At 38.0% G+C, this 17957-nt stretch overlaps 1 protein-coding gene across 1 annotated transcript in view; it reads right to left on the bottom strand.

Moving 5' to 3' along the window:
* Positions 1-17957, bottom strand: part of cntnap2a (contactin associated protein 2a) — a 269259-nt gene that overhangs the window by 60789 nt on the left and 190513 nt on the right. Inside the window, 2 exon segments of the mRNA XM_055151264.1 lie at positions 14723-14850; positions 16399-16555. Coding sequence (XP_055007239.1) covers positions 14723-14850; positions 16399-16555 — 285 coding nt within the window.

The raw sequence follows: 17957 nt of genomic DNA, 5'->3' as shown, positions 1-17957 counted from the left end.
TAAATTAAAGATTTTCTTGGGGGTCAGTCACCTGCTTGTTTCTATGGAGATGTAATTGCTCTGCTTTGACTGTTCCACAGTATGACATTAAACAGCCCTAGCTTAGATTTATTCAAAAACAGGTGGTTTTGTAGCTCAAAAAAACTTAGAAAAACAGGCATACTGGCTGTGAGCGGGATTGCCTCTCCACAGATCTGACCTGTAACTTGGTCTGGTTTTGTCTCCATGAAGATGCAAAGGTTTAACACCATACTGTGAAACATTCCAGACAAAGCAATCCACCACCAGCAAAGTTACACAATGCATCTTTAAAGGATTTTAGACCTAGAATCCCTTGTTTAATCCATCTAAAAAAGAGAAGCAGCAAAGAAAAGTTAAATACAATCAATCAATGAATCTGTCCAGGGACTACAGGTGGAAATTAGCACTGATGCTACAACCTGATGTACAATGCATCTCTCCTGTTAAGGTAAAATGCAAAAATTGTGTGCTGTCCCTGTCTCAAATAAAAAAATAAAATAAAATAAAAATAAAAATAATAAAAAGAAGTAAAAGTAACTCACCAAAGTATTAGGTGGTAGCAGGAAATTGAGTAAAGTAGCAAAGTACTTTTTCATGTATATTAAAAAGCAAAGTAGCTAGAACAAATTTAATAATATTTTTTAGTTGTGACTAATTAGATCTGTGGATCTGTTGACTACTGCGGTGTCCTCACAATACAACATGATTACAGCAAACAAAGAAATCACTGACACTGGCTCTGTCAAAGGCCCACTGCTGTCAGAATAAAACATCCACAATCAGTTAACAGCATTTAATGACACAAACCCTGCACTGATGATTCACAACAAACTCATTCAACTGAAACAAAACACTCTGCGTGAGTGTGTGAGTATAGAGAAGTCTTTGGGGAAGTTGTTAAGAAGATGGCAAAGACCTGGTAATATATGTAATTCTGGACTGCTTCCATTTAGCCTCAAAGCTATTTGAGAAAGCTCACAAATACTTATGACCTGAATAAAAATAAGGCTACTAAATACTGAAAGAATAAAAATTACATGCTTCTTGATGTAGACTTGAAGTTTGGTCCTGGTTTTCTCCTGGTTTAGTTTGGGTCTAGGCTAATTTTAATCCCAATTTTGACGTAGAGTCCGTGCAAATGAACGACATAAATACACACACTTGTACAGAAGGTTACAAGGACACAAAATAGTTACACTGAATTTAGAACCAAAGGCACTGTTATAATCTCACCTCAGTATCATTGGTCTATTAGGGGCCTTTCATATGGACAAAATGAACTGGATGAACTGAGGTGTGAACAGATGTTGACATATGTGCGCCCCCTGGGGATTTGTGTGGAAACTGCAGAGAGGAAGTCCGCGGTGCAGAGACAGAGGTTAAAGGTCGAGTTTGGGGCCGGGATCAACGAGATGATTCATGCGTGCATGCTACAGCAGATGGGTCAGGAGCCAGCTCGGGCAGATGGTAAGGATGACTGACTGTCTGCGGTCATTACCAGGACAAACAAGCACACTCCACTCAAATACATGGGCACATTAGCATAGCAATTAGCATTCACGGTCATGGCCAAGAGACGGGGCCTGGCCACACTAAACTCAACTAACTTGGTTTTGATGTTTGGGTTTAATTATTGTTATTGCCACTGGTGCTAGGCAGGTGGTTCTGAGGAGTTTTTGATTGAGTTCTGTGGCAGGGACACAAACTTTAAATATAGCACCATGCAAGGAATGATCTTAAATGTTGTAAGAATAACTGTAATGGGGATGAAACATAAACCTGGCCTACCCAACTGGATTATTCATTTATATTTTTGTACTTTTAAGCAAAAAGTGAGTAGTTTGTTCCATTTTGTTAGTATTAAAGCAACTCTAACTTTTTGGAGGTGGCACGTCACCTGCATGAGTCCATGGACACTGAATGTTAAAACCATACTTTGGAACATTGTTCATGGAGATATGTGAATTTTATTCCATACTGTATAATAATATAATAGCCAAAGATGAAAGATGAAGTTGAACAACATTTTCATAAAAACAAGCAGCAAGAGGCCCTCCATCTGGCCAAATAAGAGTCAGAGTTAAAAACTTTAACACAAAAAGTTACATGGTGTAGCTTTAAAGCTAGGTTGTAGTATAGTTTAAATGGCAATTGGACCAAGCTGGGTATGTATAATTTGTGTACTGTTGATTAAACTTTATACTTCCCACTATAAGTTTCACCTAAGTTGAGTGATATAATTTTAATTTCTCTTGTGATAGAGGTGTGTCTTCTTCAGAGTCGAACCATTTCCCCTTTCAATCTCACCTTCACTATCTTTATCTTTATCTTTATCCAAACCCCTGTGATACACAACGGCAGGTGACATACGGCGGTGTCATTTTTCTCATCTTCTGTTTCAGAGTAAATATCGCATTAAAAACTCATTAATGATGTGTTATTTCAAAGTCTCAGTTCTGACAGTTTTCTTTCTAATTAAGGCAGTCATCACATGTTCAAACAACAGGAAAAGTTCTCAAATAAAAATATGTTCATTGAAGAAAGATGGCAGTAACTACATGCAATTTTTCCATTTTCGAGGAGTCCAGGTTTGAAATGTGTTTGAATGTACTGCACAGTTGTCTGCATTTTAAACTCCATTTGCCCAGACTTTATATGAATCAGTTTTGAACCAGTTTTGTTCAGTTAATGCCCTGGGTTTACCATGTTGCCGTCCACATTTGATGAGATAGGCCAGTGTTTCTCAAACTGTGGTAGTGGTACGTAAGTTCCTTCAGGTGGTACTTGGTTTTTCCACAGTTCAAATATGTGCAACATTTTATGAAATGATGCAGGCATGTCCTATTTTAAGTTTGTTTATACCTAATAAAGTCCTGTTATAGATCTGGTTTAGATCTAGTGAAAGATAAACATTAGTTCTGGTGGTACTTGCTATGTTTAACAATACGGCTACAACTAATGATTCTTCCATTATTCAGCTAATCAAATTATTATTTTTGTTGTACATTATTACATTTTTTTTTTTACCAAATAAAGTTTGAAATATTGTGACTAAAGGCTTCTAACTACAGATTATTTGGGTGTAGTGTCCATTATGGTCAGCCATGATGCTTTGAAAAGGTACATTCTGGTTTTAATAACACAATGTAATATATGCGGTTCTAGCTTCATTTCACCATCTATTTCCATTCCAATCTATTAAATTGTCCAAAGCCTTTTAACATCAATAAATGAGACTAATTCTTCTCTGTCTGCCTGCCACTGTATAGACTGTCATTACCAACTTCATTAATGCCGGGGCACGCACACTCAAAGTTGGCCATGAGGGAGAAAAAACCTGTGCAAATTCACCAGTGCTTACACAAGTGGCTAAAACTTTCTTATGACTGCTCAAGACATTAGTCATTGCCTTATGAAAACCCATTATGCAGCAGCCAATCATCATTGCTCTTACTAAGACAGTGCTCCATTTGCGGTACGAGGAGCATCAATCATTGACACGATACCTATTCACGTGTGAAATCTTTAATATATGTTTAATATGCCTTAATGGGCCAATGTATAATATATGCGCTCTTTTCCTTTTTCTTGGTGGGCACAATATAGCTCAATGTCATTTTCATTTGGGAGTCAGTTTGTCCATTTGGTCACATCATTTCAGAAATATTGTTTTACATACAGTAGTATGCAGTAGTAGAGGTAGTAGCAGTAGGAGTAGTAGTCATAGTAGTGTTTATAGTAGTTATGGTGTGTTTTTTGTTTTGTTTTTACTTCTACTTGAGTATTACTATATTATCAGTGTATCCCCAGGTTTGACTACCCCAAATTTGAGACATTAAGACCTTTTTAAATGAAAATGAAGACCAACATTACCCATTATGCAGGCAAAAAACACCAGATCCAATTTTAATAATGACCAACCAACTACTATATCTAGAATCTAAACCCACAATTCCCCATGATCCATCCAGCGTCTTCCTCCACTGTACTGATTGTTCACTCATTGCTGCCGGCGTCAGAAACCAAAGTATTTTTTGCGCATACTCCAAATTACACGTTCATTCACCTTATATGATTTCACGTTGTTGATTTTTTTTTTCCTCCCTCCATTTAACATTGCACTGCAGCTCAGTTGAGTATACAAAAATATAGGCTAAATTTAAGACCTTTGTGAAAAAAATAAGACTTGGAGAACATTATTTAATACTTTTTAAGGCCTTAATTTAGGAACATGAAATTTAAGACCTTTTTAAGACTTTTAAGACCCTAATTATAGTCTTCTACTTTGGGATTGGTTAGTACTTGGATTGGAGGCCGCTGGGAATATCAGGAGGTGCCAGTGGCAAAAAATGTTGTTGTGCCATTAGGCAAGACACCACCCACATTGCCTAGTGTGATGGGTGCATGACTGTTGGTGGTCTGAGGGGCCAGTGGTGCACAGTCTTCCTTCCATCAGCTTAGCCTACTTTCCCCATGACATAACCTTGGATCAAGTGAGAGTATTGCCAGATGAACAACAGATTTTCACATAATAAAACATCACACATCATGCTTGTACAGCTTATTTTGATTCCTGCTCAACTTCTCATTGAATAAAAATAAATGACATTTAGCAAAATATGATGATAATAATAACCTACTGCTGGTCAACATCAAGGCTTTTTGTCTCAATCAGCTACAATGGAAAATAAAGAGACGAGTGGGCTTCATCTTTAGTAAATGTCCCTGCCATAGTGCAACAGGAGCAGATGTGAAGTCGCGGGTCATTAAATCATGGTTTGTTGGTATGTTGGCAGCTTTGTGATGGAGGGACATTAGAGGAAGCTGCACCAGATTGTTGATGGGGGGACCATAATGAGCGCAACACCAGTTTGAAAAGTAGAGGCAGGTGTTTTGTCATGTTTTGGACTCCGACAGAACAAGGTCACTTCCTGTTTGCCAAATGGACTACAAATGTTGAAAAATGGATACGGGTTTAATTAGCTTGTAATGAGTCCGACTTAGTGCTACAAGATACATTTAAAGGTGGGATAAGTTTTTTTAGTGAAGTGTACGACCTGCTTGACTCTGTAGATGTTATTCATTTTGAAGGTTCAACACTACAACATTAGAGACACCACTAGGCCAAGTTATAGGTCTGATCTGTGGAAAGGAGTGCTCACTCACAGTAACAATGCCTGATTTGAAGTGATTTAAAATTTTTTTTTAGTACTAATAACACTTGTAATACTTGTAATAGAATGGATGAGAGATAGACAGCTTTAATGCCATACTCTGAAATATCTGAAGCAAGGCAAGAGTGACGGAACATTCACCATAAAGTTCCACAGAGCACCTTTAATGTCATTTTTGTACTATGTAAAATAGTAAAAGTAAGCGGGTTGTTTAATGTGCTTATAACATGGCTACAAACTGAAAAACAAAATCTGTTCACTGTCTGTACTCGTCTAAATATCAGTTCTGTTAGTGTTTTGAAAGAAACTAGTCCCTACATTCTACTCACTGCAATTGAGCATTTGTTTACCCGTTGCTATGGTGATGTTATGGCGATGGCAGCAGAGCAGTGGCAGTGATACGTAATCATTAAACAACAAGGAGAAGTGCGCACAGCTCCAAGTTGTATAATGTGCTTATACCACGGCTACAAACTGAAATGTCTCACTTGTAAATGTGAAAAGCCTGTTCCCTGTCGGTAAATGTCCAAAATATGAGCTATTTCAGAGTTTTTAATGATGCCAGGGACTATATTCTTCACACAGCAGTAGAGCATTTGTTTACCAGTTGCTATGTGTTGTGTATATGTGATGGCAGCAGAGCAGTGATATAGAACAGTGATTTGGCTGTTGCCGGACTACTTGTAAGTTATTACGTATTAATGCACAGCAGTTAGACTTTGCAATTCTCACTGACCTTGGTAAAATTTAATATAATTTTCTTTTTCCTTTAACAATACTTTCACATGAATACTACTAATACTTCCTCCTCTGACTATATGCTACAGCTTTCTATGCAAAATTGAAAATAAAAAAAATCGCTAACCTGCAAAATGGCTGCCACACTGTTCGTCTGTATGACAAATGAGCAGTCAGCAGATAATACAGGAAACATTATTATTGTAATCATGCTGCTGCTCGGCTAAAGATTAAATCCATGTTTGCTTTTCCTCTCTACAGGATTTTATTTCCCATAAAAAATCCGCGGCAGTTTCCTACTATACAAAGATAGAAAGTTCTCATAGCTGTATTAATCCATTTGGTGTTCACCGTTAAATGGATCAGCGAAAAAATAGACATGTCATTTTAAAGTATTTGTCTGCAGTAAAACAGTAGTATTTTACATTTGGGCAGCCGAGTGTTTGAAACTGTCTTCATATTTGGTGATTTAAACATTGAAGGCTTGGACTGGGAAAGTGGTAGGACTGAAGCAAAGACTGTATGATGAAGATAGGTCTGTTTTTATTTTTTTGGTTGGGTTGCATGGGGAAACTAGAGGAAATAATAAATAAATAAATCTTTATTATATCACCAGAACAGTGGTTGTATTTAGTAGGTTAAGGAAGCTGGTGGCTCCATTCCCACAAATATTTAAGTTGTTGTCTGTACCAGAGCCCTGCACCCGCGGGACCCGACGCAAAACAGTGCTGCGTGAGACACATTTTGAAAGCTCATTGTGGGCGTGGGCGGGAGCGGGACTGCACAATGCGGGAGCGGGCGGGTGGGATGATAAACTGCAGTCCCGCAAACTAAATATGAGTGTAAAGTAAAATATACAATTGATGAATGTATGCCTACCATGCATAATTTGTGCTGGATTTTTTTTGGCATTAATAAAAATATGTTAAGCAGCCTAAATTTGCGGATAATCTAGCACACATTTTAATTAATTCCTTTCTGTTCTTTGTGTTTGAAAGAGTAGGACAAAATATTGCAGATGTGGGCGGGAGCAGGACTGCACGGTGCGGGTGCGGGTGGGTGAAAATTCAGTCCTGTGCAGACCTCTAGTCTGTACTAGGGTAAAATCTTAAAAATGTGTATGGAAACAGACAACAAAGACATTTACTGCCTAAACTTTGTATATTGTGTATATATTTCTTTTCATAATATTGCAAACACCTGTATTTGTCCTTGCTCCCAGATGAAGGCTATGTTGGTGCATATGTTTGTATCCTTAATAGATGCAATAAACGCTTTTAAACTTTTCTAAACAGACAGTCTTAGTTTTGGTCTTGTCTGATCTTCTATACACATTTTTTGAGACAGACACCTACTGAAATATTTTCAAGTTAAAAAGATGCCCTCTCTAAAGAGCATCTCAACAATTTTGAACTATGCCATGCTTCGCATCGTATTCTTTCACTGTCTTTTCATTATTTCATTAGCCACATATGAAACAGAAAGGGTTGTAGCAAACTGAATAGGCCTATATTGCAATGACACAAACATTCACTAGTACTGAATGTACTTTTAGTTATAATACAACTCAAATGGCTGCCAAAAAGTATATTCAAATCTCACAGTAATGTTGAAATAACAGTATTGAACAGCCACATCACAATATCTTTCTATATTGTGCAGCCCCAGTGCACAATTAATTCTCCTGGAGCTGACAGGGAGGGAGCGCGGCTGGTGGGCTGGTGCCAGTGTAGACAGCAGAAGACAGCTTTATGAATGAGGGGGTAACAGGGCCGGGGCTGCGTGTGTCTTTGCTCTGACCTGAAGCCCCGCAGAGAGCCATGTGCCAGCACTGATTAGAAGAGTGGACAGATAGAGGAACATCAGTGGATTTAACCAGACCTCTCAATGTGTGTGCCTGCTCTATCTGATGTTTACTCCTGAAAAGACCAAAACGACTGGGACTGTTGCAATGGAAGGCTCTGGGAATAGAGCTCTTATCTAAATACACACATCTATTCGGGTAAATATAATTCTACACAACACGCCAACAGTTCATTTCTCCTAAATTTCGCTATTCATGTTTTGCAAGAAGAAAGGATTCCGTTCAAGCTGAACATGTTGTCACATTTGGTCACATTTTTATATAACGCTTTTCCACCTTCATGGCACTCAAAAACACTTTACATCAAGAAACCACTCACCCATTCACACCCACATTCACACACCAGTGTACACAGACACTACAGGGGTGAGGTGGGTTAACTGTCTTGCCCGAGGACAAAACAACAGCGTTCATCTGTGGGAGCTGGAACTGCACCACCAGTCTGTAGATATGACCGCTCCATCAGTGATATTTTATGTTGAGAGCGGGATTTGAATCGCCAACCTTTGTATCAGTGGAGAAATGCTCTACCAGCTAAGCTACTGTCTCCCATAACTACTCAACCAAAAGCACATACGATTAGACCACTCATTTCACTAGAGTATGTTTAGCAAAATTATCTTTATTTTAGGGCTGGGCAAAAATAAAAACAATCTTAATCGCATTAATCGCATGAGTTCCTGTGATTAATCATGATTAATCGCATGTTATATGCTAAAAACAGTTAATGAATTCAAAAGCAGCGTATAGCCCACTTTTATTGGAAATGTAAACGAAAGTGCCATACAATTATTGTGCAAGCAACATTTCATTATACTGTAGCAGGGCACCAGTCTGTAAAGTCCATGTTTATACTTCTTTTTGGAGAATCTTACTCATAAAAAGAACCAATGTCAGTGAAGTTTGCCAATTCCAAGAATTTCACTTAATGAATTGAATTCAAAAGCAAAGTGCATGCGATCAGCAGCAGTAAAATAAAGTATTCAGTGTAAATCTCAACTTAAAAAAATGGCATTAATGTTATCCTGTTTGATATGAAAATGAGAATCTTAGTCAAAAACAGTAACAGTAACAGTACACATAACCAGAAAACACTTTCAGAACAAAGTCAGTTGCTAAGGCATATAAGATATTATTATTATTATTATTATTAGGTGATATTTCAGACTTGTGAAACTTCAGTGATAAGACAATTGAGCTTTGCATTAGTTACAAATGACTTTGTCTGTGTCGACTGCGCCGTCTGGAAGAACTTCAAAATGAAAATGGCCATATAAAAGTTCCTTACCCTTCTCCATGTTTGTTTATCCTGCTTTCTTTCTCTTTTTTCTTTCCTGACTGTTTTCTGTGAGCACCGCAGCAGTAAGCAAAATTCTAGGCTCGCTCATGATGGACTTTTTCAAAATAAAAGCCAGCGAGCAACAGAAGTTTACAGTGAAAAAATAAATAATAAAAACTGTGTTAAGGGGAGAAAAATAATTGTCGGCAATGACGAATTAATTATTTAACGCAAAATTAATGCATTAACGTGCCTGGCCCTATTTTATTAAAAAATCTTGCCTATTGTCTTATCTTTTATTTGGTTGTTTAATATTACGTACATAGAAAAATGCTTTCTTTGTACATTTGTCCTTACATTTTGGACGGAATTTTCTGTGTTGATGAAATAGGTAGAGGTATTCCGTTTTAAAACTCAGCACTACTTCCGGTACTTTTTTTTTTAAACCACAAACTTCGACTTGAAAACTATGATATGTACCAGGGTCAGGGAGGTAACAAAAACCAAGTTGTAAAATGGTATAAATAAAGTAATAATTTAATAAACAGGAACAGAAAAGGTTAAATTAACAAGACATTCTAAAATATGTACATAAATGGTTAAAAATAATTTAAACAAAGCATCAACTGTACAGAAAATAACCAAGTGAACTACAAAACCATAAAAGCTACAAGTGTCTCAATACAAACGAGTCACGTAGGCCCACAAACAGAATCGAGTGACAAATTATAACGAGAGACACATAAAGCACAAATAAACAGTAAACAAGTGTCTCAGTAAGTCAGTAAACACTTGAATTACACAAATTGACTAACACAAAAGAGAGACAGACACTAATTGGCACACTGGCCACAAAGGCGAAAGGTTTTGGGAAAGGCGAAAAGGTGTTGGGGATCTTCTTAAATATGGGAGGCGGCTACAGGTGAAGCAGGGTTGGCCTGGTGTAGAAAATACAGGCTCTCACAGCAGAAATCAGGAGGGACAGCAAAAGAAATTAAAACAAACACAAAACAAGTCAGAGAAGTGCAGGCCTGGGGCTATAAGAGCTACCAACTACTACACCCAACCCCTAAAAGGAAGAAGTTAGAGCCTATGTGTAATTTGTATTAAACCAGTGGAGGAAATAATGGATAAATAAAGTATCTCTCTCTAAATAAAACACGCACATTGGTCATAAAAGTTCACAAAAGTTTAGTGAAAGTGGAGTCCAGTAGGCTCTAAGTTTACATTATACACAAGTTTTTCTGATTATATTAAATAACAATGTGTGTGTGTGTGTTCTCTGCTAAAGTTTGTTTACCTTGAAAGCAACAAAAGCTATAGGACCTTATAGACAAATAAAAAACAGAGATGTCTGAGAATGTGGTTCTTATCTCAGCGCATACAACCCCATATGCGCAAATAGACCCTGTCAAAGGAAAATATACAATTTCATTTTTTGTAGTCAAAGAAACATGGAGATAAAGAACTGTTTTTCTGAATTATCTGCACTACATAAGTCTGAAGAGTTATTTTCAAACTCAAAAGCCAGCAACAATGCAATTAAAATGTTATTTCAAACTAATTTGACTAAGTAAAAGAATTGTTTCATTACAGAGTTTGGATAATACAGTAAATACATTATACACATTTAGACAGCAAGATTAGTATTACAAAATAACACACTATCTGTTAGAAGTGCTGGGATTTTGTAATACATAATTATTACTATATTTAAAAACTATTTTAATATTGTTCAATAATTACAAAACGGCAAAAGACTTTCATTCCGAGTGAGTTTTCCTCCCAGTGTTCAGATAGCAGCCCAGTGTTATATGTGTGTCAGGAGATTAATTAAAAATGGTCCTACTTTTTCTAGTTGTACAAAAGAGAAGGAACATACAATACAAATAGGAAAAAATAAGAACTTTTTCCAATCTTGGCAGAGCTGAAGTGATTTGTACTCACCGCACTTCGCTCCTAATACTACCAATTCATGTGTCAAGAGGAGACTTGTGCATGTAGCCAGCAATCATTCCAGCAAGACTAATACTCTTTTTAAGTTATCCAGTTTATTCAAATCAGCTCTCTGGCAAACAGAGCATTTCCGCGATAGAAAACCTCTGCTGACATTTTCTGTAATAACTTTTCTTTCACCACAGAAAATGAGAGGCATTTTGTGGCGCAGAGTGAAGGAGGAAGTAAAAGAGGATACATCTTTTAGGGGCTATAGAGCAGCACATAGGCCAAAGTTAACCACATTACTCAGTGGATTATTTCTTATCAAGGGTTATTGAGAATCCAATATTCTCAAAGCTAATTCTAACCCATTTGGAGTAAGTTTTCATCTTGCTTTATGGTGCTAAGGTGAATTGGTGACCAAGGCCCAGTGGGATTACAGTGATTTTTCTATAGACCACTTATAAAAATAGGTAGTAATGTACTGCAGCTCTCTTATTTATTTCACCTTTATTTGTTGCAACGTTGCAATGCCATATTGTCAGACAATTTAGGCAGCACTATGTTGAAAACTAAATCTGCAATTCTGACCTAACTATAGTGCAAACTTTGTCTGCTCTGATAAATTAAAGCTGTATCAGTTTTATACAATATAATTGCTTTTATAGAAAATTTTGAAAACATTACTGCAATTGGTGCACTGTGTAACTTTTCAGATGGAGGATGCTCTCAATGCTTGTCTCCATGGAGATGTTATTGCTTTACCTGGAATGTGGCCATTTCCATAAAAATAAGCATGCGACGCGAAGTTAAGTTATGGGCAAGATCTATGGAGAGGTGATCTCACTCACAGTAAGAATGCATGTATTTCAGTATTCATTGGAGGGTCTGCTACTTGCTTGTCTCCAAGGAGATGTTATTTCTTTGCATGGAATGTTCCACAGTAGGGCCTTAAACACATCTGCCTTGTATTTATTCAATTACAGTTTATTTAAAAGCTCAGTAATGCATTGAAACACATGAATTCTCACTACGTGCAGGCTTGCTTCTCCATAGATCTGACCATTAACATGTCTTCATTATGATAACCAAGTTTATTTTCATACTGTCAAATAATCGATTCAAAGTAGTACCATCTTCTCTAAGGAGACAAACAGGAGGGGGACCCTCCACCAGAAAAGTTACAAAGTGCACCTTTAAAGTAACGGGTACAAAAATCTCACTTTTATTGATGTTTGTAATGTGCCTGAAGCAATGCTCATCACCATTAACTTTTTAGTCTCAAGTGCTCTCCATACTGCTTAACATCACAGTCCGACATGTCCTTTTGCTGCCCCTCACCAACCAAAGCCCACCCCTGCTGTCAACAAGGGGTTTGTGCTAAGAGCTCCATCACACAGACTGGAGCAGTTCTTTTGATACAGCCTTTGATGAGCCATCCAAAAAAGGTTACACCTCTGCAGCACTCCTACAACCAGCTGAGAATTATTCTGGGCCCCTCACAGCTAGAAGGTCATTATCGGACATATTTCCTCTCAATTAGGCCAGAGCTCCCGCCTCTCTCAAACCTCTCTTTTGCACCTGCAGCAAACCCATAGCACTTTTCATTATCCTGAAGCCAGCTGCCTATAAGCACACTGGCTCTTTTTAAGATCCTAGTGATAATTTGAAAGTGCACTGTGAATTTGCCCCTGGTTACATTATCAACCTTTTTATTCCCCACATTTGGTGCGCACCTGAACACCCCAAAGGCAAAGGGGACTTCGCCGTGACCTATCGGAGCTCATGGGAAGTCTACTCCACCTCCAATAATGAGGAAGATTACACACAATCATGGTGAGGCTATCCGCAGATGTAAGCTAGTGTTAATTCACTGATAATGTAGAGGATTATGAATCAGGACACTAGCTAAAGATTATTTAAATCACTGTACACTGAAAAAAAAAGACTTGAAAGGTTTTACAGTTTTAGGTCATACCTCCACCGAATAAAATAAAATCATAAAGTCTTTTATAATTTAAGGTCCTATATTACACAAAATGGATTCCTGTGAATTTTAAGCCTCAAAAACATACCTGAAGTTGTGTGTGATTTTATTTACACATATTTGAATAACTGTTGTCACTCTGTCTAGCCTTTTCCACCTTGTGATGCCATGTAGTGGTAGTTTTCAAGTTAATAGTTAATAGTTAACAGTTAATACTTTTTTACCTTTTGTTCAGTACAGATTAGCAATTTCAGGGCTGAGTAAAGCTGCCCCAAACATTACCCATTACCCTTTGCATTATTAAAAAATAAAACAAAAATAACAAAAATTTACCTGTGCTCTTGTTTTCTGTTCTCTTAAATGTCTATGATAGTTATTCATGTTTAAGGTTTTAGATGTCAAAATTCATATGCAAAACACATGCCAGCTAGGAGTGGCACGGTTCATGAAAAAAAAAAGAACTGTTCGGTTCACTTGTCACGGTTCGGGAAGTTTGCGTACCGTACGGTTTCCACAGTTCCCGGCTTGCGCATTGTAACCTTGTGCCCATATGTGACCTGTTTTGCTTTGGTACAAAAGAAGAGGTGTGGAGGGTTGGTGCTGCGCGTTACGTGTAGAAATGGCAAGTAGGAGAGAAGATGGCCGCCCGGAGATGGAGGATGCCTCTTGCGAAACCACAGCTGTGCCCCACCGGCAGCTGCGGCAGGACGTACAAGCGCAGCACTGGCTCTGTGTTTGTCAATGGGAAAGCTGATCAAACTTGACTGGGCATGTAAAAAAGCGTAAAAATTGCAACTTTTGGACGCGTAACTTTTAGAATGCATGCTAGATGCGTGTATGGAGCAGTGTGTCCTGTGCATGCAGATTTCAGAAAAAAGGATCCATCCTATTTTTTGACGTATCCCCATCATAATACACAGAGAGCATGAATCTCTGGTTGTATTTGTGCGTTTACTCCCGGGGCAGTTCTGTGTTCTTGTGAAAGAGCCCAGGTCTAGAAACACTGTTAATAAGTGCTTTAAAATTTACTTTTGAAATCCTCGCATTTGCCATGGGCAGCCTGTACCGAAGGTAATACAAGCCTGTTCAGCTGTTAGTTTCACTGTGGACCTGATACAAGTGGCTAAACACACCCAATCAAGTTTGATCGGCTTTCCCATTGACAAACACAGAGCCAGTGCTGCGTATGTACATCCTCCTGCAGTTGCTGGTGGAGCCGCCTTTGAGTTGATGCACGGCTGTGGTTTTGCGAGGTTATGTGCGTAAACGCTGACGAGTGCAGTGGAGCCAGGCCCTAACCTTGCAGCCAAGAGCACAATCTCACTAAAGTAAGTATCCCGACTCCTGAGGAGGGTTAGGAAGGTGGTAACATTTTTTCACCTGAGCACAACAGGGGCATGGTCTGGGGCTGTCTTTTTTTTCTCCTCCCCCATCCTCATGATATGCTGCACTGTTTATTCCTATCAGCCACCTGTCTTCTGGTCCGATCCACGTAGTCTCCCCATGAATTGTATTTTATGCTTATAATGTACGTATAATGTTATAAGGGTGACAAGTCCAGTTTCGATTCCTTTGTATGTACATGTACATGTGAAAAAACTGACAAATAAAGGACATTATTCAATAGTTGCTGTTGTTCTTGTTTTGAGTTAATCCTTGCCAAGTTGCCAAATGTCCTCACCCCCTCTCCCGGTACATATGGATGTATACGCCTCACTTACTGTCTCCCTGGCATCGTAGCGGTCCCACGGTGAGCTTGGCCTCCGATCCATGTCTGTTTGTGTCACCCACAGCAACCTGGCTGACCGGCAGGTGGTCCTTATAAACCAATAGGCCTGAGTCTTCTCTCCTATACAGACATACAGTGGAGAAAGTGTTTATTACGGTAAAATAACAACAAAACAACTTAAAGCAAAAGCATTTAATTCCATAATTATCACAACATAGTCATCCTTCATACTCATTTTAGCTGTACTACAAGCACTACAACCCTTCAAATACTGCTAAGCTTACAAAAGGAACTGATGTTATAGTCACTGTAACATAGCTACAACTAGTAGCATTGTTATGACTATTACTACTGCTACCACTACCGCTACTACCACCATCACTACTACTACTATTACTGCTACTATTAATACTATTACTACTAAGGATGCTGCAACAACTAATAATACTGCTACTATAACAACTAATACCAAAAGTACTGCTACTATTACTACTATTAAAATCCACTTTTCCATTAATGCTATAGTACATATTTTAGTTTTGAAGTTTGAAATTTTGATGACAAAGACTATAGTTACCACAGTGATGCAGTATGATGAATCTGAGATTGTGTGATTGGTTATCTCACTTTCATGTACTGCGTGGTTAACAATTGAAAAGATATTTATACTTCTAAAACATACTGATCCAAGCAAGAAAAAAACATTTATTTTAGAGCGAACACGAATGGTTTATAATCACATCATTTTCACAGACAAGGATAAACTCAGTCTTCTCTAATATGCACCATCACTCATACACACACAGTCACACACAGTTACACACAGTTACACACATGCACACAACACAACAGCTACTTTAATGACAATATCCATCAGAAGCTTAAAAGGCTCTGAAGCACAAACTGTTCTGCAGGCGAGCGCGTCTTTAAATAAATGTTGCAGTTTTTTGGTGTGAGTCTCTTCCCTTTTAATTGTAGAAACATGTCAGTGTGACCAATTATACAGAAAGGCTGGACATTTGAACACATTAAGACCCTCTTCAAAATGTGCCCATGAAGTGGTATGGACATTACAGGTGGCTTCATTTTATGCCACAAATCATGTATTACTGAAAGAATGTACCATATGTAGATAATGATTGTTGGGCGGCTACTATACTGTTTTTTTTAAATGCAGTAACAACAATCAATCAATAAAATGAGACAAATCAAAAACATATGACTGTATATGGGAGTAATATAAGAATAAGGTGGATTGGAAGAGCGAGCAGTGGTGATTTTTTGTAGTTTAATGGCAGATTTAATAATGCCAATGATAACAGGTACTCATAAATATACACTCAGTTCTGCTAATGTTGAAAGCCATTCTCTTAAATCCCCAAGAACAGCTAGTATTACAACTACTACTTCTACTCCCAAACAATTTATACCCATGTTTCTTTTTTACAAGGTTGTAACTTGGTCAAATTGTATTCAAAATTAAAAAAATAAAAGAGAGGTATTAATATTATCAGTCTAACATTACTAAAGCCTAAAGTAAAGTGACAAACTTGACTGGACAGTGAGTAATATTCACATAAGATTGTTTCATAAGACTTTACAACAATAGGACCAGACTGGTGTATTGATCTTCAGTAAAAGCATGAGTTTAGTAGCAGTCTGACTCACCATTGCTTGTGGTCTGCATCACAGTTGCAGTCGTACTTGGGGTCGGTGCAGTTCCTGTCGATCCCACAGGCACATTTCTGGATCCCAGGCCCAGAGCCGCCCCAGTAGAAGTGCTTCTCACTGCCTCGGCCCACCCACCATGTGTAGGGGGTCCCGTCTGTGGAGACAACACAAAGAACTGCTCAATTATACAGAAATAGACTGTTTGAAACTCTGATGTAACATATGACTTAGACGTGTATCCACAATTATTTGGACACAGTAGCTCACTCATCACAATATAATAATACAATAACAATAAGCAAACATATGAATGATAAAAAGAAATTCAAAATGAGTAGCAAAAATAACAAGAGATTGATGTCAAATAATAGCCTGATTCATCAGTCGGTTTCACTTCGTGGAAACTGTCTGCATTAGGATTCGTTTGCTCGATGGTACGAGGGTACTTTTCTATTTAACCATTCGCTGCTATTTGGTCGTGATGTATGTAATGCGCCGCTAACGGGACTAACTGGTATATTAAGCTTTATCCAAATCCCATATGAAGAAGAGCAATAACTTCTTTCCCCTTGATAAAATTAACCAAACATTCTCTTTGTTCCAGCTTTAAATTCTTGGGAATTGTTTCCAACCCAGAATGTATGGCTATTCACTGATTGGCTGGTGCCTGGACTCACACTTCTAGGGTCGTTGCAAACCATGTAGTTTATTCCAATTCCTGACGTAGTCGGTGGGGAGAAATGAAATTGAGCGGAGGCACTAGGTGGCGCCAGCCTGGCTACTCAAATAAGGCATAATTATAAAAAAATGTACAATACACTAAGCTACAGTGAAAACAACATGAACTTGTCCGAGAAGCTCCTGGAGAAATGCACTGTCTTGCCACCTATTACCACACTATGTAACTTTTTTGTTGGGGAGTCTGCAATCTGCTCGTCTCCATGGAGATATTGTTTCTATGCCTGGAATGTTCCAAAGTGTTGCATTAAATGAACAGTATGTTGGTCCATGTATTAAATTTATCTGTCTTACATTATCTATAGATTATTATTATTATTATTATTATTATTAATCTATAGATTAAAGAAATTACCTTGAAAAACACACAATGTGAGTGGGAAGCCTTTCTACAGATCTAAACTGTAAAATGCCATGGAGACAAGCAAGTGGCGGATCAACAAAAGGTACACGGAGTAACTAAAATAAATACTGCCTTATGCTGACATTATACACAAAGACTTCGCTGGTAGTCAAGTCTAGTTTCATTGTTGGGTGCTGTCATGAGTCTCAAGAATAATCAAAATCCATACATTTCACTAATACCACTCTATACCTTATAGGCTATAACAGGAAGGAGTGAAGCAAACTCACATTAGCCTGAGAAAAGTGAAACTCAGGTGAAAACAGAGGCTTTTATCATTGCGTTAAATTAAACATATTGAGCTCATTAGGAGTGATTAATTGCTAAATCATTAACTGTTTGAAACGCCGTGATTTATATTGACAAACAGCAGATGCGCGCTGAATTCACTTTATGTGGTTAGCGTGCAGCAGTA

Source organism: Boleophthalmus pectinirostris, unplaced genomic scaffold, assembly GCF_026225935.1.
Source record: "Boleophthalmus pectinirostris isolate CB_2022bp ecotype Guang Dong unplaced genomic scaffold, ASM2622593v1 HiC_scaffold_15, whole genome shotgun sequence".
In the NCBI taxonomy this organism is placed as follows: Eukaryota; Metazoa; Chordata; class Actinopteri; order Gobiiformes; family Gobiidae; genus Boleophthalmus; species Boleophthalmus pectinirostris.
Note: the sequence above shows the minus strand (reverse complement) of the source record. Positions and strands in the feature narration are given on the sequence as shown.